Below are 20,472 nucleotides of genomic sequence, written 5' to 3'. Positions count from 1 at the left end.
TAATGCGCATCGATCGATTGTTCTTCCTCTCGTCGACCTCTAAGTGGTCAGCTCGGGTGAACTGTCCTTTAAGCTCCAAAATGCTCCAAAGTCATAGCTTTACTCCGAAATGCACCTGAACCTGAAAACATACCTAGAAGAGTAGAAAACATAGATATATATATATATAGTAAAAGACCTATATACCATGGATAAAAATGGGTCAAATCCAAGGTATATCAACTCCCCCAGACTTACCCTTTTGCTTGTCCTCAAGCAAAACATACAGGCAGTCTCTCTGAAAGAGGTTTGAAAATATTTGGGGATTTAAGATTTTAAAACATAGAAATCTTTCCTCAACAATTTTGCAACCACATTTAAAAAGTCCTAATCACAAAAGCACACTATGCAATATCCTAGCTTAGCAACCATTTCTAACATAATACAACTCATCAATTCACGTCTGACATCCTCTCTACTGATTTCATTTCTTAGCATAAATATAAAGTGAATGCTTTACCTTGGGAGGATCACAAGATGCAAGGATTTCAGACAGGTATCTGGAGCTGCAGGCAAAAGTTAGTTCCTAGTTTCTCTCTCTCTAATTTTCTCTCTTGAGTTAAAGTCTGCTTCCATTGCAGGATCAGTGACCAAGATTGGACAGGCTTCCATGAATCAAAACTTAATGGTGGTTGCCACCAAGTTCTGTTCACTTCTTTTTGACCTATATCCACGAGTTCTTTGCGAAAGCGAGCCTTGAAGATTGCCGCCTCCAAGTCCCGTTTCGAACTCTTTTATTTGAGTCTTTATGAATCAAGCCTTAATAGTTTTAGCCACCAAGTCCTGTTCAGACTCATCCTAAATTAACAATAGATCTTATTATTATTATTATTATTTTATTTATAATACTCACTAACTAATCTAGGATCGAAATTTAGAGAGAGAAAATGTGATTAATAATCTAAACCAGGCGTTACCTTCCAGGCCTGTCTGAAGAATCCGATCCCATGTATAGCAAGCCCCAAGACAAGCGTTGATGTCAGGTTTAGTGTTGGAAATCAGCTTTGGTTACTTCATACGGTCCAAGGCAAGTGTGTAGTTGATAGGTTGATCCGCTTTAGCATCTTTAGTGCTATCTGCAATTAGTAAATCTAAAATGGTGCTAAAGATTGGTTAGATATTCATGTTTAAATCAATATAAGATTATAGTCCCTATTTTCAATAGCTAAGCATAATTTATTAAAATTCCTTTTTACATAAGAATAAAATAAATTATATCAGTAAATCTCCCCCCAGACTTAAATTACACTGTCCTAGTGTAACTCAGCCGGAGTTATGATGAGTAGTTACGATGTACGAAATGTAACAAGTAATGAAGATACATCTGACCGGATTAGATATCGATAGATGTGTAAGTGTTACATCGATCGTCGTGTGGTTGTCTATGTCGAGCGATGTCGACGTCTCGTCGTCGGTCGATATTCAGGTCCTCCTACTTGGGTCTCCTAAATCTGAAAGAAATAAACCGAAAGTAAATAAATGCTAGCTAATAAAACCAAATAAAATACCTAATAGTGGGTTGCCTCCCACTCAGCGCTTGGTTATAGTCATTTAGCTTGACTGTGGTGGTGATTGGCTATTGGGTGGAGAAACAGCTGCTTGTTGGAAAGCAAGCATCCACGTCATCTCTACACATTCTGGACCAAGATGAAATGAAACGTCTTGTGGCCTCATCATTTCTTGTCCATTTGTCATCCATCTTCTCAAGTACATTGGAGATGTTCTGTAGCCTTTCTTGAACGTTGTCAATGCTGACCTGGTGCCAGCCTATGTTGTCATAGGCGTATGCTGAAAGATCTCTCAGTTCCTTGTGCATTGACTCTACTGTCTTGTGTATCAGCTGCTCGCCGATTGGTGTAGACTCGGCGTCGATCGATGCGATTATGTGTTCGTTGGTCGATCTCGGCGAGTTGCCATCGATCGATTTCGCTAGTGTCCTGTCGATCGATGCTGATATCTGATGTTGAGCTGCGAGTTGCCTCTGAATGGCTTTGACTTCTTTCTGTAGCCATTCTGCGTGGTTGTCTAGTCCACTGATTTTATTGTCGAATGGAAAGTAGATGTCATCGCAGCGTTTGTCAAGTCGTTCCTCCATGGTGTCTAGAGCAGTGTAGATCTTGGAAGTGATCTTGTCAACCTCTGCTGCTGTGTAAGGAAGTAACTCCACAGGTTTCTTGCCATCGATCCAAGGTCCTCGTAGCCTGTCGATCGATGCTGATTTTGCCTGCAAAAACTTTGATTAGTAATGTTCTCAATATCCTTTTGGGCATGAAGTAATTGACTAGACAATCTGTTTAAATATGTCATGACTGGTGATATAAAGCGGTCATGCATATCCTCGTAAGTCCTCAGCCTCTCATTCATGGCTGAGACTTTAGCATCGAGCGATGTGAAGGTACACATGTCGATCGATGTGGCTGGTTGTTGGTCCTTCTTGCGAATGGTGTCCAGATCTTGCTGTAGTAGCTCGATTTTAGTGCTTAGCCAGTCCACGTTGTTGTTGAGAGGGCAGTAAACGTCGTTTATCCTCGTGTCGATGTATGAGACTTCCCATTCATCCTGTGTTGTGTTGAACATTGCGGTTCTGCAGGGATCTGAGCTGTAGGAAGACTGACGTCGATCGATGTTGCATGTGGTGCGTCGATCGATGCTGAGGTCGTAGCTTCCTTCTCAAGTTGCTGACGTAAACTCTCAATTTATGTCCTCATTTCTGCCATACATCTGAAAAGCTCATTGTAGCCTCTATCCAAAGGCTGATGTGTATCTTCTACCAATGATTTGAGCTCCTCTCCCAGTTTCTCCTGGGCACCACAAATACCAAACACCATCTCATCGATTTCATCTTTGGTGTAGAGTTCTGGTGCCAGTCTTGTGAGTGTGAAGGAAGTGGCATGTTCTGGAAGACAGATGTGGCTCTCTTCAAAAAGAGATGCTCTTTCCAGTAATTTCCTGATGTTGTCCTTTGTGACAGGTATCATCTCACCAGCTACGCCTCGTGTGTGTCCACACTCATCTCTGTAGACTCCATACTCGTCCCTTTGTTCCCAAGTGAACTTTCTGGCTCCGTACATGTCAAAAGCGCGGTTCCCACATTCATACCGTCTGTCGATTGACATCGGATTATCCCTATCGATCGACGTTGGTGTTACCCTGTCGATCGATGTCTCCGTTGTACCGTCGATCGATGCTTGCCCTTTTGGTTGGCGTGATAGATCTGGATTGATCTCTGTTGGGGAGACTCCTGCGTGGTTGTTAGGATCTGTTTGAATGATGTCTGGAGTGCCACGTTGCTGTGAGAATAGGTTGTCGGGTCCATTGGCTACTTGAAGGATGTGTGCTATGTCCTCTCTGGACACTTGTAAGATCCTTCCATCCATTGCACGTGCGTTCCCATCTGGGTCCCTGAAAATACCAAATTGATCAGGTGTTAGAAAACCGTAATCAATGTTTGCATAATCATTCAATTTTGAAATAGAAAGATTAGGGTATAGAGTAGTATCGATCGATGTAGATACAGTTGCATCGATCGATGGCAGAGTAATTTTTGCAGAACTTGTGTTCTTGAGATGATTGCTCTTCATGGATTTTTCTGTTGATGTAGAAGGAAGAGTGTTCATCTTTTTTGCTTGTGTGTTCGCCTGATGTGTGTCGGTGATTTCGGGGGTGCAAAACGATTTATATAGGTATCTTTAAACCTAGTTGGAGAGGGAATATTCTCCTGCTCCTGAATTTTTGCTGCGGCGCGAATATTAATCGATGTTCCTATGTGGTTGTCGATCGATGTGAGCGGTTGTTTTGCTGGACGAGGGTGGGTATCGACCGATGTGGAGTGCACAGCATCGAACGATGTTGGGAACGTGTTGGTGAACTTATGTGTTTCAAGTCTTTCATCCTGCAAAGACATTTCTATTGCACATTCTTTCCAATAATCCTCATCGTATTCCTCCGTATGTTCCTCATTAGGTGAAGTAATTACAGTGTCAACTGCAAAACTTTCATGGAAACCACTGTCTGCCCAACTGCCTATGAAATAATCATCATGTCCTCTCTTGCTTGGAGGTTGGAAGGAAAATTGTTGGTAACAGTGATTAGGTGAAGCGAAATGGTCAACTGGGTGCATTACGTCGAGTGACGTGTTGTTGCGGTCATCGGTTACCGTTGACTCATTGGAATCGATCGATGGAAGGGTTGGGGTGTCGATCGATTCTGAGTACTCTGTTTCGTACTCCGATTCATACTCTGCTCCACAATGGCATGCGCCAATGAAGCCAAGTTCTTTCCCGTAATCCACAGAATTAATGACCTTTCTCTTAGGTCGGATGGGGTCGTAGTAGATGTTTCCGTCTATGAGCGTTAGACACAATTTGTTTTTGTTCATGTCACATACAGCTCCTACTGTAGCTAGGAAAGATCTTCCAAGCAGAAGTGAAGAGTTCCAGTTAAGCTCGATATCTAGGACATGAAAATCTACAGGGACAAGGGCATTACCAATCTGTACCGCCAGATCTCTTATGATACCTCCTGATCGTTTCTCCGAAAGATCCACAAAGGTGAAGGATTCCGTTGAGGGTTCGATGGTCAAACCAAGCTGGTCTGCCATGATCCTAGGGAGGATACTAACTGATGCTCCTGTGTCACACATTGAATGGGGAAATTCAACACCCTTGACTACGCATGGTATTGCAAACTTCCCAGGATCACTCTTCTTCGTCAATGTGATCATGTGTTTCATCTTCTCTCTGACTTGATGAAACATTCTCCTAATGTCCTCCTCAGTTACCTTTGTTTCTCTGAAGAACATCCACAACCGGTGTGTGAAGTAAGCTTCATCAAAAGGTTTTTCGATTGGGATTCTGAGGACTCTTTTAGTGAAACCATTCATCTCCTTATCGTTAGCTTTCCGCTTAATGTTTTTAGGAATTTTCTCCTTTCTCTTCCTTAACCTTCTCCCTTCAGATTCTTGTTCTTCTTGAACTGATTTTGGTGAACTATTTAAAGGGTTGGGTTTTGCTTCGGGTGGGTTAGCTAATGGTTTAGGTGGTGGTCTGAGTGCGTTGATGTAATCATTATCGATTGAGGGTAACCGCACTCGGTATGTCAGAGGTGCCTGTCGATCGATGGGAGGTGTGTTGTGATGATCGACGTCGGACTCACTCTCTCGATCGATGGTTGGCTCAACCGATCGATCAATTTTTTCATAAAAAGGGGAGGGTGGGTGAGGATGCTTAGCTGCGAATTCTTCATGAGTTAGAATTCGAACCGCATTGCATTCAGTCGATTTGGCAGACGACGTCGATCGATGACTGGAGTAATCCGTCCATCGATCTTCATCATGGTCTGTTGATCGATGCGAGTTCATCGACATCGGTCGACACCATTGGGATCCGCCGAGACTCATGGAGCTTTCGATTTCGAAGTCTCCTTCCTCAAGCTTTTCATTTCTCACCACTTGCCAGAAATCATCATCGATGATGGCGTTTCCCATTGTCGGCTCCTGCCTCTCTAGCGAAAGCTTCTTGCCTCTTTATAGTCTCACCCGTCTGAATTACTTGGGTTTCAAGTTTTTTTACCTGAGTCCCTAAGGTCTCGATTTTGGTGTTCAGATTGTTGTAGGCGGAGTCTATTTTACCGTTGAAATCCACGGTGATTTGTTGTTGTCCCAACAGTACTCGATCAAGCATTTCTTCGATCTTTCTTTCGTGAGTCTGAGGTGGTGGATTTTGGTAATAAGAGTTCGAGTAGCTTTTGCTGTTGTTGAAGGGTTTTTGAAATTGTGAACTTTGGTTACTTCTTTGGCCATTTCCAAAGAAGTTTCTGTTTCCGCCCTGGTTTCCAAATTTCTGGAATCCGGTACCTCCGATGTAGTTCACATTTTCTTCTCCTTCCGTATCTGCTACTTCTCCTTCAGCTGAACAGACTTGCTTCCTAAGAAGCTCGTGCACCACATCTAACTTAGCTCTTACTTCGTCCATCTGTTCCTTCCCGATAGAGGCTACAGACTTCTTCCGTTCAGAGTCAGTGTTTTTGGTGCTGCTGCTGTTAGCAAGGTTTTCGATAAGTCTCACAGCTTCCAACGGATTCCGAGTAGTGAAGTTTCCTTCACTCGCCGTATCAAGGGCCATTTGATACTGTAAGGCGAGACCTCAGAAGAAAGTGCTTAGCAGCTGCACTTCGTTAAATCCGTGGTGTGGACAGTCTCGCTGGAAGAACCTAAATCTAATCCACGCATCTTTGAAGGACTCTCCAGCCTTCTGCGAGAATGTGGAAATTTTGTTCCGAAGTTCTTCAGCGCGCGCCTCATCGAAGAAGTTTCGTAAGAAAGCATTCTTGATGTCGCTCCAGGATGTTAAAGATCCTGTGGGTTGCTGCCTAAGCCAGTGCATCGCTTCTCCATTCAGCGTGTATCTGAAGAGCTTACACAGCAGGTAATCTTCGGGACTCCTTCCATCCGAATAGCAGCGATTAGATCCTCGAACCGTTCCAAATGGTCCATAGGATGCTCGTGCGGTAACCCAGAGTAGGGTATCTGCGACACGAGAGTGTAGTATTGAGGCTTCAGCTCGAAATTCTGCTTCTGGATCTCCGGAAGTCGAATGGCTGATCTGTTTGAATAGTACTCATCTGGGCGATTGTAGTCGACCAGTGGTTTCGATCGAGCGTCCTCATCTACAGGTTGAGCAGCTCCTGTAGCATCAGCATCAGGGATTACAGTTCCCTGAGCATCTATTTTCTGACCTGTTGCATTACCCAGATGACCGGCCTGGTCATACAGATTTCCGTTCTCGTCTTGACTTAGAATAATAATGTTTACCATTTTTGACGACACCATATCGATCGACGTACGCGGTGTAGTATCGATCGTTGTCAAACGATTGGGATCGATCGACGATGATGGTCTAGTGTCGGTCGACGGTTGGTTGTGCGTATCGATCGACGGCGAAGTTGTTGCGTCGAGCGATGTGGAACGTTGACCCCTACGGATGGTGCGTTCCAAATGAGCAGGATCGTCTGAGAACAGCAAGTCTTTCTCCTTGTTGCATCTGATACCGCTGAGCATGCACCTGAAAAGACAAAAAAAAAAAGATTATTAGAAAGGGGGTAAAGAAAAGAATAAGAATCAATAAAACTAAATCTAATGGCGATCAAAGCTCCCCAGCAACGGCGCCAAATTTGGTACCATTCAAATTACCCTAAGGAGTGTTACTCTCATCAAAAGAGGTTCAAATATAGTACTTAGGGATCGAATCCACAAGGAGCTAGGGAACAATTAAATCTAGTGTTATTAATTCTAAAGGTTGTAAATGTCTAAATGAAATAGCAATAGTAACAAGCGAGTAATAATAAATATAACTTGGTTGGAAATGATATTAGATGCAGGGCCACTATTCAGGTGTTGGAGATTATAATACCTATAGATGCCTAACTGTTACATGCATGATATATTAGTGCTCATTCGCTTAACTCAGTGATCAGCTGTCGCATGTACCACTGGTTAACAGACTAAATCTCGTGTCTCAACGGTTAGTATGCAGACAACGAGAGAGTGTCGATCGATGGGCTAGTAAGACGTCGACCGATAAACCTTTGCCAACATCGATCAATTGTCAGTTGAGGACATCGATCGACGGGTTCTAGCCAGGCCAATGCGCGAGTATGAAATGCCCTACTAAGATGCTAATTTGGTGGTTAGCCCTCTCTAGCAATCCTAATATGATAGATAGATGTCAATATGGGATAACAAGGGTGCTTGAGTATGCAATCCTATGATCAAGTTCTAGTTAGCAAGGCTAAAACAAGCAATGAATACAAATCTATCATGAATATCACAACAAGGCAGATCTATAGTTTGGGGCTAATCCCACAAACCTATCTGAACCTTGGATCTAACAGTTGAACTACTCAGACATAGCAAAGCAATTCATCACAATAAAAGAATAGAAACTCATAGTATAGATGAAAAGAAATAGAAACAAGGAGTTCCAATCACAAGTGATCTTCTCTCCCAAATGAAACTTGTAACAAAACTAGGTCTAGAAAAAGCTCTGTTCTCCTGCCGTCAAAACACTTAGGCAGTATATATTCTACTAGGTTAAAAACTCGTCAAGGCATTTTGGTAATTTGGTTTGGCCTTGGTTTTTAAGTCTGCTGAATCCAAAATGTCGCGTCTGGTGTCTCGACATCGATCGATGGTACTTGTGTACATCGATCGATATTAATCTTCATCTGTCGAGGAATTTCCTGATATCGATCGTCAGCACTGATGCGCATCGATCGATTGTTCTTCCTCTCGTCGACCTCTAAGTGGCCAGCTCGGGTGAAATGTCCTTTAAGCTCCAAAATGCTCCAAAGTCATATATTTACTCTAAAATGCACCTGAACCTGAAAACATACCTAGCAGAGTAGAAAACATAGATATATTTATATAGTAAAACACCTATATACCATGAATAAAAATGGGTCAAATCCAAGGTATATCATGCCTCATGTGTGAAATTTTATATTCATGTGACTATGTGGGTATTAAAAATTTCAATATATAGTAAACATTAACCACTAACGTGTAAGTCGTCTAAAAAAAATAATTTTTTTTGTTTAATATTTCAACTGCAAAACTAACCTGAGAGGACTTACAAGTTAGTCATGTAGAAAAAACAAAATATTTATTTTTATAATTTTCTACTGGACGACTAACTTCTAAGTCGTCCATGATAAGTCAAATTCCAGACACATTCCGGTAGAATGCAAAACTAACTTATTTTCCCTAGACGACTTACATATAAGTCGTCTCCATTTTTTTTTATCAAACAAAGGTGGACGACTAACCTGTAAGTCATCTAGGTTAAAAACCAATTACAAAACTAACCTAAATGGATGACTTCGTAGTTAGTCGTCCAGACGACCTCCGTGGAAGTCGTCGGCGTCAATGTTTAATAAATTTTCATTTTCTCTAAACCAATAAAGACTTTTTAATATTTTTTTTGTTAATTCATGTATATTAGTTAATATTAGGGCTACTGAATGAAATTTATAACTTAATTGGTGATATTTATGAGGTTACCAACATTCACATTAATAATAGTTTCTAACTGATCCTATGTGGAAGTCTTCTACGCTAGTTTTTAAATAACTTGTATTTTTAAGAGTGATAAATAACTTCAAGATATGTAAAACTCATATTTTCAAAATATGTTTTCTCCCTTAGTTTTACTAAATTTGACTAAGTTTTTCAACACAAACTTGTAAAAAATGTGATATGCTTTGACTAGTTACTATTGTTTGTTTACATCTCTTAAGTATTATTGTTATAGATACCAATGATGATTATTGTTATGAGTTGGAAGAAGAGTTAAAATACTTCTTAAAATGTTGTATCAATATGAGGCTACCAACATTCTTGTTTATTAAGATGAGAAGAAGGCCATTGGAGTTTATTATTGCATATGGGAGATCCAAAGATAAGAAAAAAGCTATTGAAGTCTATTATTTCATTGATTTGTAAATGTGTAAACACATTGTTAGCACATATATTACATCTTGGAAAACATTATTACTGATTTTATAAAAAATTCACAATTAAAAGAGTAGATATGCAAATCACAAAACATACCACAAAGAAAACGATTATAGATCATTCCTCTACAAAGACAAGCTTGGACTCCACTTGATATGGAATAAGACATCGTCAGAAGACTTGCAGGAAGTCCAGATGACTTCCAGGAAAGTCCAGATGACTTCCAGGAAGTTGTCTGGAAGACTCATCTGGAAGACTTCTTGGAAGTCGCCTGGAAGACTTCCTGGAAGTCGTCTAGCGCATTATATTTTAGACGACCAATAGGTAAGTCGTCCCAGAAGTCTTCCAGATCTGAAAAACCTGCATATCAAAAAAAAGTTCAAATGACTTTAAAATAGAGAAAATGAGTGGAAGATTTGATAAATCTACCTTTATAGAACACACAAAAATACATACCTAAAATTAATAGATCTAGCTTTAAATGAGTGGAAGATGAGAATCTTCTGATTAAAAACCTGCAAAAAAAAAAGATAGATTAGTGGGAAAGACATGAGACAAAACTGAAAAATTCATATGAAGTTTGGTGTTTTCAAGTCAAAGAGATTAGAGTGGGTTTGGAGAGTTTTAGTTTGGGAAAAAAGTAATAACTTTATACAACATGAAGTTACCAAATGAAGAAAAATCAGACATCAAAATTAATCAAAACGCTTAGATCTGTTATGAAATGGAGGGACAAGGGAGAAGACTCCGTCAGACGACCTCCTGGAAGTCGTCTAGCGCATTATATTTTAGACGACTAACATGTAAGTCATCCCAAAAGTCTTCCAGATCTGAAAAACTTGCATATCCAAATCCAGATCTGAAAAACCTGCAAAAACAAGATAAATTAGTGAGAAAGACATGAGACAAAAACAATAAATTGATATAAAGCTTAGTGTTTATAAGTTCAAAAATATTAGAGAGAGGTTGATGAGTTTTAGAATGATGACATTACCATTTTGTTGCAGCCGTTTGAGAGCAGGAGAGAAAATGTCTAAATTTTCTTTGTATAGGGGGACAAAAAATGCAATTAGGTTAAATATTTTTTATTAAGACGACTTCTTAGACGACTTACTTGTAAGTCGCCGAGAAGACTTTAATATTTTTAGCAGGAAACTAAAATATTTTTAGCGGAAAACTAAAATAGAAGACTTCCTAGATGACTACTGGTTTATTATTTTTAAGCGGGAAAATAATTTTTTAAAAAAAAATTAAGCGGGAGTATTTGAACGACTTACATGTAAGTCGTCTGGTCGTCTGGTCGTCTGGTTTAAATTATTCATCAGACGATACAAGTTAGTCGTCTAGAACCTAAACATAACCCCTAAACTTAATTAAGTAACTAAACACTTCATAAAATCAAATTAAACTTCAAAAGTGTTTGTTAGACACAAAAATAAACACTTATAGGCAAAAAAATTAATTTTTCAAAAAAACATTCAAGCTTTCCAAAATCTAACTCTAAGAATGCATACAATACTACAACATATGTTGTCAAACCATAAAACCAAAGAATATCATGATTAACTACTTTCAGTCATCTATGCTGAAAATAATTCAATTTTATTATATCTTAATTTACATTACTTAAAACTATTTATAATTACATGATTTTAATTTTTCATTTGTCAAACTATTTTTTGAAAAATTTATAAATTATTTTAAGATCAACTACACGAGACGACTTACTTGGAAGTCGTCTAGACGACTTACTGGGACTATATTCATAAAAATAGCTTCTTTTTTATGTTTAGTCACAAGAGGATGATCGTAATTTCACAAGGCTTTTAGGTTGGTTTTGCATTTGATTCAAGTTTGGGTATATGTTTGCATTAAAAATCATGTTTTGAGTCATATTTGGCAAATCCCCCTAAATATCAATATATCATATATCATATTAGAGTGCACATATTTTATATCACAAACTAGATTAAGACTCGCGCCTTGCCCAGGATGAACATCATATATATATATATATATTGGATAATGAAAAAGTCAATAACTATTACGTATATAATTAAATTGGTGTAAATAAGTAAATAAATTTTATTAATCCAAAAAATCAGTTTTTTATTTTCTATTTTATATAATTAAATATACATAATATATATATTTATAAAAAGTATATTTTTAATATTGATATATTGCTAAATGATGCGTTCTACTTATTTGTATCTTTTATAATAAAAATTTAAAACGCTGATAACAAATTTCCATTGTGCAATGTTTTTGAAAGTTTTAGTAATTTATAATTTTTATAAACATTCAATGCAAATTTTAAAATTTAAATATAAAGTTGTTAGTATTTGCTCAGGATTTATTAAAATAAAATTGTCAAAGCAAATTTCAAAATTAAAATATTTATGTAGTTTCTATCGTATATAATTTAATTAAAATATATTAATATATATGAGACTTTCTACATACATGATTTTGTAATTATTTGTATGTTGTTATAAATAAAAATTAAATCATGGATCATAAAAAAATTAATGTGAGATTTTCTTAAAAATTCAAAATGTAACATATATAGAAAAATCTAAATTTTTATTAAATGGTTAATGTGATTTTTTAATTTTTTTTTAGTAACTTAAAGTTAAACAAAAATAATAGAGAATAACCTAATTTGTATCAAATCTTTATTATTCAAAATCATTAATTGTCATATATACTTTATCCACATTCGGCAATTTCGTAATTTTTATTTAAGGTAAGAATTGAGAACATTAATATATTAATTTATGGTTAGTTTAATAAAAAATTTATATATATATTTAGATGGACCAACCTATTTCTCTAATGATTTTAAGAATTACTGTGGTGATGACACGTGACTACCTTTTTTTTTTTCTTGACGTCTAACGGCCATTCTATTACTCAAGCTTGAGATGGTTTGGGTAACCAGACCAGAATAGAACAACCAATGAAAAGTAACTCCCTGTGAAAGGTCCTAGCAGTCTTAGCTAAAAAATCAGACATCTGGTTGCGCGCTCGTGGCACATGGGTGATTTTGAATTTCGGGAAACAAATCTGAAGCGTCTCTATCTTCTCCAACTCTGTCGCGAAGCTTGGCCACTCCTGGGGCTCCTTTATCATTGCAATCAGTTCCTTGCAGTCAGTCCCAAAGCTCTGGCATGGCGAGTGTTGAAGCATATTCTCCATCGCCCATCGCAGAGCTTCTACCTCCGAATGCAATGCTGATTCACATCGAGTAAAATTCTGTGTTCCCATAAGTTGTATGTTCTTCCCGCTATCCATCCAAACCCATCCACATCCACTAAAGCGATCTGAAGTTGTCCAGGACCCATCTAGCATGCAAATATTACCCAAGTTTAAGACTTGGATTTCCTTATTATCGCTGGCCTGTACTACCGGTGGTATCATCTCATTTGCATTAAACCATGCTTGACATTCACTTTCTGTGTATCGAACTAGTTCCAAAGGGTCTCTGTCTATTCCCCTGAATAGCTTATCATTACGAGCCTTCCAAATATACCAAATTATCCAGGGATAAGGATCCCTGTCTTGGTCTGGTTGTAAGATATCATTCTTCCTCCAGAATAGATAGTCCATGTTTGTGTAGACGCTTGACACTGGAAATATACCTGAGCTTGTAGGAGTTGCTGATAAGGACCATACTTGGAGAGCTGGAGGACATTCAAATATTGCATGAGTTACAGATTCTTCTATTTCTCCACACCTTGGACAATAATTATCGCACCTCATATTTCGTCTCACTAAGTTTCTCGTTACTGCCACCTGACCCGTTATCAATTGCCATATAAGATGGCACATCTTCCTTGGCGCTTTCAACTTCCAAGCAAAGGCTTGAAGTTTAGTGATGCTCAGTTCCAGTATTTCCTTTTCTTCTTCTGGCTTCAATAGATTTTGAGCAACCCAGTAGCCAGATTTAACTGTATGGCCATTTCTCGTGTAGTTCCAGCAGAAAGTATCACGGCGATGAGTAGAGCTTATGGCCATACTGCGTATGAGAGGTATATCATCGGGGTAGACATAATCCTCTAGTAGCCCTATGTCCCATTCTTTCGATTCCTGGTTAATGAGATCACTGACTCTCATATTTGGATGCATCACAGGTGCTACAGGTGTAGCTGGTCTAGCAGGTTTCGTTGGAATCCACGGATCCTCCCACACCTTGACTTCATAACCAGAATGAATCTTCTTTCTTATTCGATGACACGTGACTACCTCAAATGCTGTAATGCTTCTCTTTCAATATATAGGGGATTTGTCACATTTGTTACATCAATATACTTAGATAACCAAACATCATATATACTTACTAAGAATTTAGTATGGTCATATTACTAGCTTTTGAGTAATGATATACAATCTATACCTATTAAACATTGAGCCATAACCAATCCCTGAATATTCTCATAGTTATACAACAAACTTTAAACAAAAAATAACTTTAAAAATGATATCAGCGTTGCATTCGGAGGTAGAAGCGCTGCGATGGGCGATGGAGAACATGCTTCAACACTCGCCGTGCCAGAGCTTTGGAACGGACTGCAAAGAGTTGATCGCAATGATAAATGAACCCCAGAAGTGGCCAAGATTTGCGACAGAGCTGGAGAAGATAGAGACGCTGCAGATTTGTTTTCCGGACTTCAAGATCACTCATGTACCACGGCTACGCAATCATTTTCCTGATTTTTTAGCTAAGACTGCTAGGAGCTTTCATAGGGAGTTACTTTTCATTGGTTGTTCTATTCCGGTCTGGTTACCCAGACCACCTCAAGCTTGAGTAATAGAATGGCCGTTTGTCGTCAAAAAAAAAAAAAAAAAAAAAAAAAAAAAAAAAAAACAAAAAATAACTAATCCAGTAAATGCAAATATTAATGTGTTCCATTAATATATTTTTTCTAAACAATATCTCAACGACATTAATCAATATGTAGTCCGTAAGAAAATATTTTATACATTACGAAAACAACCATTTAATACTTAAATAACGAAACTGGTTTTTAAATATTGCTCAAGATTTGAAATCAAAATTAAAACAGTCAATTTTGGTAATGAATATTACAAATATTTGAGAAAGGAACCATATGTTGAATTTGGTAATAATCTTCAAGAATTTAAATCAATACTATTAAAAGGTTGAATTCGATAACTAGACATCCTAAACATGTTTGGAAAAAGAAGAAGAGGCAAATATTTCTCCAAAATCTTATAATAAAATCACTTCGATCAGATTTCTAGTACCTATTCAAAAATTTAAAATATGTTTTCCAATTCAATAAATTATATTTCGGAAATCTTATCTATAATATGGAATTTTTTAATTTCTATTTCATCTCATAATATTCTAAAAAATTATAATTTAATGCACATTAACACTACACATTCAGTATAAGCTTAAAATACTATTTACACGCACTATTTATGTTAATATCTATAATATATAGATTTTACTCAAAACAAACTTTTTTTTACTGTTACTTTATAAGAAATTAATTTATATTAACAACACATTTCCCCACATCCTCTTCGGGTAATTATGGATTTATAGATAAAAATATCAGATAATATGGAGTTTTTAGTTTAAATATTGGGTAATTCGGGAAAACATATCTGATAATTTGGATATCTTTTAATATTTTGAATTAAGAATATGCAAGTAATTAAGTTTTCTGGGTAATTTAGGTTTTCGAGTAATTTAGTTTATATAAATAATATTTTTAGGATATTTGGTTATTTTGAAATCAAATGTAATTAATATTTGTAAGTATATAATTGGTATTTTAAAATTTTAGGTACCCATTTGAGAAGGTTTGCTACACGGTCCAGATATTTGTCCAAACCTATATAATATCTTATATAAAAATTTATTTAAAATAAAGAAAACAAACCCACGCTTGGAATGGTCAAAATCTAGTATACTTATTAAAGTTGATGGGAAAATGCGATAAAGCTTATGATTTGGTTGAGGATGCCATTTGTGGCTGGTGAGTCCACTTAAACGCATAAACACACGAAGTTTAAAAGAAGATCATAGAGAAAATCAGAATGTTCAGATCTAGACATGTAGAACCTAAGGTTTTTGAAGGATATTCCGGTTTTAAGTAATATAATTATTTAAAATTGTAGGTACCCATTTCATAAGGTTTGGTACACGGTCCGGATATTTGTCCAAACCTATACAATATCTTATATAAAAATTTATTTAAAATAACGAAAACAAACACGCGCTTGGAATGGTTAAAATCTAGTATACTTATTAAAGTCGATGGGAAAATGCGATGAACTTATGATTTGGTTGAGGATGCCATTTGTGGCGGGTGAGTCTACTTAAACGCATAAACACACGGAGTTTAAAAGAAGATCATGGAGAAAATCAGAATGTTCAGATCTAGACAAGTAGAACCTAAGGTTTTTGACGGATATTTCGGTTTATTGTGGTTTAGTCTGGAACATGGAATCTTTAAAATCTTATTAATTAAGAAATTCAAGCAGACGAAGCAGAATGTATTACATGATTAAGATAATTAAAAAGAGAGCGAGATTTAAGTAAATAAGCACTTCTGATTGCACCAACTTCTTTAGCCTCAATTCTTTTCCATTGCCGGCTACACAACCTCAGGAACCACAAAAGCCGAAACCGGGAAAGTCCTGGACAGACCGGTCAGTGTCCTGAAATTGATCTTCCCAGAACTTGTTGGCTGATCCAAGGCAAGCTCATTGAGAGTGACCCAAATAAAAACCTCCTTGGCCTTAACACCGGTCAGCTTCTTGATCTTTCCGACTTCCACCACGGCGGTGACCTCAGTGCCGTAAGAGACAAGTTTCCCAATGGCTTCAAACTTGTGTGTGATACTCTTCTTCTGCTTCAGCCACACAACACCTGTTTCTCTGTCATATCCAACCTCTTCTATGTCCTTCAATGGCAATAACCCATTAGGCATATCAATTTCCTTGAGGACCTCCTTCGTCTTCTGGCGGCATAACTCATCTCCTGTGTATATCTCTGCCCTAGCTCTCACTTCATCTGTAACCAAACCCATCTCTCTTCTTTTATTTTTCTCTTTGTTTTTAATTTTAAGAACTATGCTTTCTGGGATTGTAGTTATTCTTGTTTCCTGTGCATTTATAGGTGTTGCATCATGGAATTACCCTTGCATTCTGTATTAATTACGGAAAATGCGCTGAAATTATAGACACGTGTCAAATCTTCTTTTTCATATGTAGATAGGACGGTAACATTATTTAATAAAATAACGGCATATTGTGGAAACAACTTGCAATGGATATGAGAAAAAAACATGAAAATGATACTTATAAACCAAAACAGTACATGAATCACATAAAATTTACTTTTTTTTTGGCTGAATCTAGACCAATATTAAAAGTACAACTCATAAAGTTATTTAGAAGTGAAATTTCATAAGAAAAAGTTATGAAGAAGCGTTAAAATTAAAAATAGAAGGATGATATTAAATTATTTATTGATATTTTTTGTTCAAGAAAATAAAGAAATCATAAATTAAATATTTCCTCAAATCCAGATTCTAGTGCCATATATTTATACAGATATATTTCTTTTTACTTTATTATTAGTAAAATTTATAATAAGGTTCATGCTCTTATAAATTTGTGAGAAAAACATACTACAAAAGTATGTGTTGTATTTCAAATATTTTAACTATATATACATCTTAAAATGAACTAAATAAAAAATTTGGTTTGACATCAACTAAATCCAGATTATATGGCTCCATATATATACTCATACAGATATATTTTACTTATGCAGTTATTAATAAAATATTTTTTGATGAATTAAGTTAGGTTTATGCCCGTAAAAATTTATGAAATAACATACCACAAAAGTATGTATATTGTAGTTTAAGTACTTTTAATGTACATCTCAAAATATTTGAGTAATATAATAGTCTTTCATTGTCATTAAAAAGGTACATCTTAAAATAAATTCAATGCAGATTTATATCGCCATATACTCATACAAATATATTTCTATTTATTGTTGATTTGATGTTTGCCCAGTTAAATCATAGACCTATTGATCTTGTGTCCAATGGAACTATTTATCAATTGGACGTGTCCATAGCCCTCTAAAGTCAATTACACTAGGTTAACCCATGAATATTTATAAGTTGACACCTCTAATACAAAGGGACTATACATAAATACTTTGATTCTGCAAAATAAAAATGAAAAATGTTATAAACTATATTTTAGCAGGCAAACATTTTTTTAAAGATAATATCTAAAGTCTTATACTAGCGATTAAAGAAAATACTACCGGACCGGATATCAGGAATCCACATGCCTTTGTTTCTGGATGACAAATATCTGATAATGTACTAATAGCACATGAGATGTTTCATTCTCTTCGTACAGATCCAGGAGGAAGAAATAGGAGGATGACAATAAAGACAGATATATATATAAAGCCTATGATCGGCTAGAATGTAATTTTTTCACTACGGTAATGAATAAAATGGGATTTTCAGGCTTATAGATTAAGTGGATAATGTGGTGCATAACATCCGTGAAATATCATTTTCTGTTCAATGGCCAGCCTAGAGGAAATATAACCCCAAAGTGGGGATTGCGTCAATGAGATCCTTTGTCAATTTTCATCTTTATCTTATGCACGGAAGCGCTTGTTAGCCTTCTCAATGACGTAGAGAATCAAGGTAAGATAACGGGATGCGTGTTTCATGCGCTAGCCCTCTGGTATCAGACTTTCTCTTCGCTGATGAAGTCATGAAAGTTCTTAAGACTTATGGAAATGCTTCTAGACAGTGTATTAATTTTGAAACATCATCCTTGCTTTTTGGTAAGAAGATAACTGGAAATGTGAAGGAGGCTATCAAAAGCTCAACGAGAATTATAAAAGAGGGAGGGATGGAAACTTATCTTGGTATCTTTGAGGACATTAGTGGCTCAAAAAGGAAGTTGTTTGCTTTCCGGAAGGATCGGCTGCAAAATCGGGTAAATGGCTGGACAGGCCGATGGCTAACAAAGGAAGGAAAGGAAGTACTCATAAAGTATATCCTACTGGCTCTACCTACCTACATAATGTCGACTCTACTACTACCATTAGGGACAAGTGAAAATTAGCTAGTGTCATTGCACAGATCTGGTGGAGTTCAAACCTCCCTAAAAGAGGTATACATTGGGTAAAATGGGGAAAAACTATGCAAACCAAGAAAAGAGGGAGGGATAGGATTCATAATGATCCATGAATTCAATCTTACCATACTTGGAAAACAAATATGGGATTAGTCCAATACCCAGATTCTTTAGTAGCTAGAGTTCTAAGGGGAAACTACTTCAGATGTAGTCAGCCCTTGCAGCTAAACAAGGCAGATAAGCCCTCTTATGGATGGACGAGTATTATGGCGGTAAAACCACTAAATCTGTTGGGGATCAGAAAAAGGTACACTCCGAGAAGGAGATTAGAGTTTAGGAACACCGTTGGATACCAACGATATCAGCAAGACCAGCTAGACCAATAACACCAATGGTTCAACCGATGATGGCAGTTTGTGATCTAATGATAGGGAATCCAAAAAGATGGAACTCAGAGATTCTTGAAAACTATGTCAATCCAGAAGATATGCCCCTGATTCAATTTTTGGCCATAAGTCAAGGATATCAGCAAGACAAATATTGTTGGAGCTATACTATGAATTGGATGTACACTGTTAACTTAGTATCCTGGGTAGCCAGGAACAATCTCAACAGGGATATGGTGGACACCCAAGTAGAGCAGAGTATTACAAAACGCCAAGCCTTTGCTAGGAAGATACAAGCTCCACTAAAGCTAAACATTTTATCTGGCAAACAATCTCTAGGAAATTAGCAGTAACAAGAAACCTAGCACATATGCGGTGCGACAACCATTCTCCTAGATGCAGAGCAGAGGACAAAACTATAAATCATGCCATCTTTGAGTGTCCCTCAGCTTTAAATACATGGGCGCATGCAGCAACCCCAAATCCACCATCGATGTTCCCCAACGCAAGCCACTACACGAACATAGACTATCTTTTTTGGAGGAAGAACGATATAGAAGATCCTAACCTGGAAAAAGACCCATATCCTTAGATTATGTGGTACATTTGGAAGCAAAAAATGATAAATTATTCACAGGGACCCATAGTAAACTGTCTAATATGCTGAGACAGAATGCCATACTTGGTTCGAAGCAAACAAAAAACAGGAAGAACCAGAAGTTACATAAAACCATGAACATATAACAAAGTCTGACAGATGCATGATAGATGGATCATGGACACATGACATACTCTTCAGTGGTTATGAATGGACATGGACAAATTCTAGAGGAGTAACTCAGCTATTGGGAACACGAAACCAGCACCGAAGAATCTCACCACTACATTCGGAGCTCGAAGCCCTTTCATGGGCAATGGAGTGCATGCTTCAGCTATCGACATGTCAGGATTTTGGCACCGATTGCAAGGATATAGTCTCGATGATTCAAGACCCATGTCCCAACTTTTTCACTTAATTAAAGGAGTTGATGGAGCTGAAGAGTCGATTTATTGAGTTCTCGATTGTTTTTATTCCTCTGTCTGAAAAATGTATTGTATGATTCATTAGCTAAGATAGCAAGATCCCTTCAAAGTGATAAAACAGCCGTTTGGTGTAAAAACAAAAAGCAGGCAAACATTTTTTATGATGTTTATTTATACAAATACAAGCCGTACTTATTCTGCATATAGTGTTTAATTTTCTATAAACTAGTGGTTTGTCCACGCTATGCGCGGAATATAAATATGATATACTTTTTGTAAGGTTTTTTGTTTGTTTGTTTGTTGGGTTTGTATTTGGATGTATTGACTGTGTGAATGTTTTTAGTTTTT

At 37.0% G+C, this 20,472-nt stretch overlaps 1 protein-coding gene and 1 non-coding gene across 2 annotated transcripts; one reads left to right on the top strand and one right to left on the bottom strand.

Moving 5' to 3' along the window:
- The first annotated feature begins 6,216 nt into the window (after positions 1–6,216).
- LOC125607756 lies at positions 6,217–6,322 on the top strand. Its single transcript, XR_007338826.1, has one exon. It is a non-coding gene; the product is annotated as a small nucleolar RNA R71 (small nucleolar RNA).
- Positions 6,323–14,454: 8,132 nt separating this feature from the next.
- On the bottom strand, positions 14,455–17,865 carry LOC125592459. Its single transcript, XM_048767645.1, has one exon. It carries the CDS (start codon positions 16,618–16,620, stop codon positions 16,186–16,188), a length of 435 nt encoding a protein of 144 aa, XP_048623602.1. The 5' UTR covers positions 16,621–17,865; the 3' UTR covers positions 14,455–16,185.
- Positions 17,866–20,472: the final 2,607 nt, after the last annotated feature.

The sequence above is a fragment of the Brassica napus genome, chromosome A3 (assembly GCF_020379485.1).
Source record: "Brassica napus cultivar Da-Ae chromosome A3, Da-Ae, whole genome shotgun sequence".
NCBI lineage: Eukaryota > Viridiplantae > Streptophyta > Magnoliopsida > Brassicales > Brassicaceae > Brassica > Brassica napus.
The sequence above is the reverse complement of the archived record's forward strand: the minus strand, read 5'-3'. Positions and strand labels throughout refer to the sequence as shown.

Excerpts from the sequence above, each read along its gene's own strand:
- LOC125592459 (XM_048767645.1), bottom strand. The coding sequence starts at position 16,620 with ATGGGTTTGGTTACAGATGAAGTGAGAGCTAGGGCAGAGATATACACA.